This window comes from Corvus brachyrhynchos, unplaced genomic scaffold (assembly GCF_000691975.1).
Source record: "Corvus brachyrhynchos isolate BGI_N302 unplaced genomic scaffold, ASM69197v1 scaffold97, whole genome shotgun sequence".
Classification (NCBI taxonomy): Eukaryota; Metazoa; Chordata; class Aves; order Passeriformes; family Corvidae; genus Corvus; species Corvus brachyrhynchos.
The window spans coordinates 3647028-3655310 of NW_008239758.1; the positions used below are offsets into that span (position 1 = coordinate 3647028).

Genomic DNA, 8283 nt, shown 5'->3' on the forward strand with positions numbered 1-8283 from the left:
GGGCAAGAGGATGGGCAGGGGGAAGCAGGGGTGAGCTTTCAGCGTGGCCTCTAACATCAGCATGTTTTGTTCCTTGCCTATGAGGAATACTTGGAGTGTCCAGACAGCGTGCAATTAAATTCCAAAGGTACTGGAGGGAACATTCCATATGTTTTTAATAATGACCCTTAGAAATTTAATGTTAACTTTTTTTTTAGTATCATTTGGGATCTGGCAGTCTAACTTTTGATTAGATTACAGAAGGGCTACGTTTCGTATCAGAAAAAAATTTATGTCTGTATTTGGCTTGCAGAAAAGTGTTTGAAAGCTGTGTGCAATCTTCAGCAAAGAAAAGTTTTCTTTTATGAATGCAAAGTTTAACAAGCAAATACTTTTCATCTGCTTTTTTAACAAGGAATATTGCTCTGATTTAAAAGTCTGAGATATTTTCTGGGGGTATTTCTCTATGTTCCGACTACAGATTTCTTTGTATTTATCTTTCTGGGAACTACTGGTTGATGGGACAAAATGTGATTGCAGGATCTTTTAGCTCTAGAAGGTCCTATTCAGTATTCCCCATGTGTGAAAATCTCACTAGCTGGCATTACAAGGGCAGAATCTTAATGCACTTCTTTGGGTTTGTTCTGTAGAGCGTTGGTTTGATGTGGCCTATGCCTTTTTACTGGCTAATCAAGGTCCACTGGGACTGGAGATGGGTAAGTAGCTATTTCACTTATCTTGTACATGTCCATATACAAAGATACATGGTTACTTACCACGGAGATGGACAGGAAATAACAGTGAGGGGGGAGATCTTTACCTCATTAGTAACATTACATTTCCTGTAGTGCATATTTTTCATATATTAAAAGTTAATAAGATGGTGTTAGCTTACAAGACTTAAAGAGAGACATGATCATAGTAAATGTGTCTAGAGGTTCAGAAAATATTACTAAGGTATTTCAAAGCATTTCCAGGACTCTTTCCTTCATATTCTTTATATGTCAAACAGTAGTATTTTTTTATTCCTTGTTTAAAGTCTTAATGCTTGCAGCTACCATAATAAAATTAATGTTTCATATTATATTGGATATAATATATTGGATATAACAGTTGAGCCCCTCGTCTTGACTAGGGCTATGGAGTAGCAGGGGTGGAGCAACACCCATAGCAGGATAGCTCCTCTCAGAAGACAGTGAAATGTGCCTGGACAAGACTCACAGAAGTCCTGATGCATCCCTTTTATAGATAAGGAATTGATAGATTAAATTATACACTAAATTAATAACTAAGTTACAACAGAAGTGAATAAAATCTTCTTTGGAGAAAGCTCTGTTTATCATTCCTATAGGTATTGTGTATGTTTTGCAGTGGGCACACTGTCAACCAAAGCTAAGTTTAACACACACATAAAAGGTACTTTGCTGGCATCTTTTCATTGCCATTATATCAAAATTACTGTAGCTCAGATGCTGTGGCTTCAAATTGCTTCTTCCATATAAGAACAGAGTGCTGCTTGTAAGAACAGATAAGAACCAAGAATATGGTTGGCACTAAATAAATAATACTTAATATTTTCATCTTTTTATAAATAACTCTCTTGCATTCTTCTCTCAAGTTTACACACATACCTGGATGGGGTTCTGTTTAACATAGATAGTTTTTCCATTGTTTAGAGAAAATATATCAAGAGGAGAGCTTTTCAATTAACTGCACGTACTCCAAGAGTTATAAAGGTCAGTCACTTCTCAGGAAGCTTTGGAACTCCTGTAAAATGCTTCCATGTATTTATGTATCTGAAACTATGAAGCAAAAAATAGAATAACAAAAATGTTGAGAAAGAGGATTGCTCAGAGAGTAAAAATAGGAGGAAAAACCCCATCATGGAAGTAACTGGCATTGTCTCAAGCTTAGCTCAGTGTGAGAGACTCCCAGCCTTTGCACACTGCATTGCTGACTTCCTTTGTGCAGAAGGTAATTTTGGGGGGAGTTTTGCAGGAAAATCCAGTAAGGTGCAATAGCCTTTGTGTTATATTCGGAGTATGATCAGCTAATGTGGTTTATTTTTGTTAGTGCTTAGCATTAAACACACTTCTTGAAACTAGCTGGACTGAGCTTCTTGCACAGCAGCTGTAATTGCTGTGAGGGTGGAGATGACACTACTCTCCTTACTGTCTCTCTTGCATAAAACATTGAACAGAGGCTAAAATACATCTCTAGTTTTGTGGGTGACTTTAGGCAGTTGGGCATAGAGGTGATAGAGCCAATTTCTGCAAAAATTCAGCACACAGATTAAGTCCCTGATGTGATTTCTGAAGATTTAAAATATCTTTTGTAGCCTGTAGAAATGCTACTTTCACAATTTCGTGATAGATCTAGAAACTTTTGATTTTGCTGCAATGTTTTTAATACTGAACAGAAAATAGCACTAAACTGATTTACTGAAAAAAGGCTTTCTTATGCAATACCCATCAAATTTACAAGGACTGTAACTTAACCTTTTCTTCTTAGTGTTGACATTGTATCTTGCCTTATTTTTACACAGTTCAGTGGAAGTTATGCTTGCAGCAGAATGCAGGATCTTTGTGCATGTCAGTTTTGAAACATTTTCACTAGGCAAAGCAATTTGAATCCCGAGAACAGGAGATATGGGCTCACTACCAGAATAGTTTTACACAAACATTTAATTTGTTGCTTTTCTGTTCTTTCTCTTTTTTAAAAAACTTCATTTATGGTGACCTATTTGGTCTGCAGAAAAGTGCAGAAGTAATCAGAATGTTTATTTAATCACCAAGTTTGTAGGATAACATTTGCTATAAACCAATTTTTTTTTTAAGGTTCCAAGAGAGTACAATTGATTAGATGCATATTTTCTGCCTTATACAACAGATCACACCCAGCTGCACAGCTTTTCTCAGGTAAGTGAGCTATTATATATTCCCCTTTTTCTTCCCTTCCCCATCTCCCTTAATTGATAAGGAAAACCAGACATCTATCTGCATGAGGCTTGTTTTAAAGTCAGTACATATATCCATGTAAAATAAATATCTAGTTACTAGGATTTATCCACTGGGGCCAGCTCTAATGATGAATTTGAAATAGGATTTTCTTACTACAGTGAAAAAAAAAAAATTCCTCAGACTCAAAGATAAATCAAAGGAAAGTGGCACCCCGGTGGACCAGACAACCCATTGGCAGCACAGTCACATGAAAGCCTCAGAGGTCACTACCTCAGTATCAGCAAAGCTATTTGTAGAGCTCACTGTGGAGTTTCACATCGTGGCTAAATCAGAATACTTAATAACCTGGCACCCAAATTTCACATGTTGCCAGCCTCAGTCCTTATGTGAGCCTTCCTTTCACTGCTTTGGAAGCTTCCCTTTGAGTTGTAAAACATTGATACACCATCCTATGTTTTGATAACTCAAAAAAAATTAATTTAGAACCAGCATTAAGAGACTTACTGTGTGGATGTACAGGTAGGTGAATTTTATTGCAAAAAAGCATGCTGGCTACATCTACAGCAGATACTCTGAAATGAGAAGGAAAAGATAACTCTAATGAAATCTTAGTTATGTGCTTTTTCTTCCACTCTATAATACAACTAGGGCCATTACAGAATTTTCTTCAGAAGCCAACATTTTTAGATCATTAACTGTTTGTGAGTAAAATATCTGCTTTGCGTGAATTTTTTTTTTTCTTTTTCTTTATATTAGGATGCTTTGGTTTCTTTTGGGGGAATGGAAATGTAGGTCAGATACTTGAACCCATTCCCACACACATTCTCTTTTCTACCCATCCATTAATTTTGATTTTGAAAAGTCACAATGGAGTTTTCTGAAATTTCGGAATTTTTGTCTCATGTCCCTGTTCTAATGTAAGAAGAGCCTCCCCAGCCGATTGGTATCTCCCAGAAGCCAAAAATGCTGGAGTGATGGCCTGTCCTCACTTTGAGAAGAGACTGTGGTGCACTGCAGGAGATGTAGTTCGACAGGAATGTTCAATCTATACAGCAGATCAGGAGCCAAGAAATACTTGAATAGAGCTCCCACGGCTAAGCAGGGCTCTGAGCACCTCACTTAATCTACAGTGTGACCACTCCCCACCTGTAAATTGACACACACTTCCTTGTTTCACAAAGGCTTCAAGAGGATAAAAATCTGTGAAAGTTATGAGATTCTCAGATACTGTGATAAGTCCCAGGATAAACAAATGTTGAATGCAAAACAGCAGCTTGCATGGTACATATTCAAGGACATGTGGAATGAATTAGAAAGATGAAGAGAGGGAGCAAAAGAGTGAGAAAGGGAAGAAGCAGAAGGGAGGAAGGATAGACAGGAACACTGCAAGTCAGGCAGTGTCACTGGAAGCTATGGGAGAGTTATACAGAGTCCTGCACACTTTGAGTTCAAGCTGCAAATAATCTTGGAAGTGTATCTAAAGCAAACTGGGCCAACAGCTTACTAAATGAGTTTTTTTTGCAAAATTCCAATGGTGACATTTTTGTGAAGTGACCAAAAGTAACTCCCAAAGAAGGGATCTTATTGTGTGCATTTCGAGCATGAGTGGAGATATTAAACCTAGGTTTTATTTCATATCTCACAATAGTCTTTTTTGGAACAATATAAGATGGTCAAGAAAATGAATTTTCTGTACTGTGCCCTGCCTGTGGTATGAGGGAAAAGGCAAGTCTGGATATAGACATCTGTGATCTGTAAATTACAGGCAATAAGGCCATACACAATTCCTTAGCTGCCCTTTTTTTTTTGCTTTTGGTTGAGAGTGCATGCTATGAAACTGCATACTGGGAACAGATTAATGGATTATTTTTCTGACAATGGAATATAAAGATTAACCATTCACTCATTAAAAAAGTTCATTTTTAGAACTGCAGGTTAAGCAGTATGACAGATCAGTTAGAGAAACTGCTGCTGCTTTTCAAGGAACTGAAGAGTGTGGTCAGTAAAGAGAAAGAAAAGCTATTTGGTATGGCAAGAAAGAGGTGACAAAATTCAGAGGAGAAAATGTAGGATTCATGTGTAGAAAGCTCTAAATAGAGTGAAGCCAGGTAGATGGCTTTACCTTCCTACTGGAATGTGTGGAAAGCCTACTGTTGGGAAGAAGGGTGTATGTCCTTTTTGCTCCAGAACATCCTGGATGTGACACATTCCTGGGCACAAGGGCAAAACTCCCAGCTAGGCTTTCCAAAAGGGATTTAGGCACAGTAGTTTATGGTGGCTTTCTGCGCTAGAGGCCAAAATTGCCACTGGTCATACTAATGACAAACCTCTGCTCGACTGCAGTGAAACAACAGTGGCTGCAGATTGGGTGTGCTGATATTGCAAAACCTCTTTCAGCAGCAAGGAAAGGAATGGCTTAATGTTAAATAGAAGGACCTGAAGCACATAGTTGCTCATGATTTGCTCAGGAATGTCTCAGTGCCGCTCTAAGGTATCTAATGCTCATACCATCTACACTAGGCTGGGCTGCCTTAGAAGCAGAGGAATAATTTTGGTTTTTTCTCTTTGCAGTGAGACACTTTCTACTAAAAACAATGGCTCTTAAGAAATAACTGGCTTAGGTACTTCTCTGTGTCCACTTTGCATATACATGCATTGTAGGCATCTTCATCCCCACAATATTCAAAATCTCCTTGATATTTATAAGCTTCAGAAGGAAATTTTTAAATGCATTTAGACGATGTTTGAAATCCTATTAGGCACCTCATCTGCATTTTTGTGTCTAGATTCCATTTAAAATCTGATGCTAGGAGCCCATGTGACACATGAAATAGAACTTCAAAAATGTAGTTTTTATAGTCTGATCTTCATAAAAAGTATTATATTTCTAAATAAATATATTTTCATAAAAAATATTATATTTCTATTATACTTCAGGCAGAAACACTAAGATAAAAACAATCCACAACTGAAAATAGTGCCTTTATGTTATATTTTGAAAAGTCTATCTGCCGGTCACCAAGCAAGGTAGATTTTGGGAGGCATGATCATAAGCCTACTGAAATGAATAAGAACTCATTGCTTTCAGTGAGCTTCACATCACACCCTTCACTGAAGTACACCCAGATGGACTTATACACTGTTTACTGCATTTTATTTGAATGAAAGTGAAAACTAATGCAAGTGTCAACAGAAAAACAGCTAAAAATTAAACAGGGTAATAGACCTGCTGAGCAACTGATGAAGGAGGTAGCTAAGTACCCAGAGGGGTTTGGAAGGAAAACAGCAGGTATTATTTGAATAAACATGTTTAAAATAACAAAATGTGTCTAAGGTGCGTACAAGAAGTGCAGAAAGCCAACAAAGGGTTTTAATCATAGATAAATTTCAAAACGCAATATTCTGGAATTTGGCATCAAAATCCTTTGGTACAGAAATTTATAGATTCTAGATGGCATGACATCTTCTCATCACACGAATGAAATACTGTAAAGCATATGCCTTCCCATACCTTATGACTTCTCTTCCCCACATCTGTTTTGCACAGTGGTTTTAATTTTAGTATTTCATTACCACCATCATTCCCCCCTTTCCTCCTGAAGCAGGCAGCGGGAGATCACTGCCATCTACAGATAGAAGATAGTATCACTAATATTAGAGCAAATTGTTGGAACAGGTTCATGCTGGAACATTTTTCTCTTTTTCTCTTGAGCAGTTGTCTCCTCAACCCTGCCTTCCTCTTAAAAACCCTACAAAATCACCTAATGCACGCTATCATTTCTTTGGCACCCTCATCCCAATCACCCTCATTAAGAAAAAGCATAGTACTTTAAGAATCCTAGAAGCCCTGTAATGTTTAAAGTCAAAATTAAAAAAAAAAAAAAAAAAGCAGGATTCACAAATGTGTTTTCCATTACTTATTATATATGTCAAAATTTAGTGTACATGTCGAGAGCATGCAGCTGAGAGAAAGAACAAACTCTGTGGACATTTGTACCGATGGATTGAGTAAGTGGGTACCTGCTTTCCATGTATCAGTGCCTGGGTCATAGTTTCAAGATGACACATCAGGAAAGACAAGCAAGCATGGCACTGTAGGAACAGCAGAGAGACAGCTTAATCTCAATTTAATCCCTGTTTTTTAATTTCTTCCTCCAAAGAAGGGAATAAGAAAAGTGAAGTGTTAAAACTTCATGCTATTTTTATTTATTGTAGAAAAACCGCACATCTGCAGCCTATCAAAACTCATTAAAATTAATATAACTTTAAAAAGGAAAAAGAATAAAATTCCTAATTTCCCTCCAGTATCTTCTGTATGTAGATAGAAATTTTTTAATTGTAAGGAAAATGTTTATCACACATGACAGATATCTGTTATTAAGATACAATAGCATTCACCATTTTTTAGTCTCTTCCAATAAACACTGTTCCATGGAATCCTTGAAATTACTGCCTATTAACAGCATTAAAAAATATTAGAATCATAGATTTGGCAAATTAAAAGCAGTCCAGTGTCCCCATTAAGGGTAAGTGATTTGTCAGCTTGCATTACCATTTCTGTCTGTCCAAATAATCTTCTTCATGCACTGGAGAAATGCTTCTTACTTGCTTTCCAGGTGGGAGAAAATCCCTGGCTTGTTTACCCTGCTGTCTGTATATCATTCTAGCAGCCAGAGTAGAATTCTGCTTTGATTTGGAAGTCCATTGCAGCGTGATTATATGCTTGCTTCAAGGAACATATTCCTGCACTAGCAACACCAAACAGCTCTAAGGCTATTTTTGGAGAAGTTCAAGCAACAAAAGCAACAACTAATCTGATCTGATCATAGGGAGGGAGAGATCTCTGACTCTGAAAACCTTTACTGTCATTGTTTTGCACAACCAGTTTCCCCTTTATAAGCCTGTGCCCACTGAATTGCAGAAGAATATATGTCTGTTTTCCTTTAACACTTCTGACAATTCAAACCCACTTCATAGGAGCAACTTTCAAAAACTACAGGCTGAAAGTTTAGGCCCCACTGAAGTCAGTGGCAAAAGTCCTGTCAGCTTCAGTAAGGTCAGATTTTCATTCACGATATTGATTCAGCTGCTACCTTTAAATACAACAGCTTTAAGGTTGTTTCTACAGAAAGTCAATGTCAGGTGTGTTTATTATTTTAAACCACACAATTTCTTTAGAAAAGTAAATATCTGAGTACCTTTACATTTCAACGAGCAAGATAGGAAGTCTGACAGGAGGCATGTCTGTATTTCACATATTTTTAACATCTATTTAACTGAAATGGTTTTATGGGAACTACGGAATGAAAGCTGCTTTTTCCCCCTCTCCCTCTCAAAGGGCGTT

At 37.3% G+C, this 8283-nt stretch overlaps 1 protein-coding gene across 2 annotated transcripts in view; it reads left to right on the forward strand.

Moving 5' to 3' along the window:
• Nucleotides 1-629: 629 nt before the first annotated feature.
• The window catches only part of SH3GL3 (SH3 domain containing GRB2 like 3, endophilin A3), a 58073-nt gene continuing 50419 nt past the window's right edge, over nucleotides 630-8283 (forward strand). The window contains exons 1-2 of one of the 2 annotated variants that reach the window (XM_017742664.1): nucleotides 630-695; nucleotides 2817-2897. In XM_017742664.1, coding sequence (XP_017598153.1) covers nucleotides 692-695; nucleotides 2817-2897 — 85 coding nt within the window. In that variant the 5' untranslated portion in view covers nucleotides 630-691. Of the gene's footprint in view, nucleotides 696-2816; nucleotides 2898-8283 lie in introns of those variants that run through there. The other variant, XM_008640060.2, reaches the window with a different exon arrangement.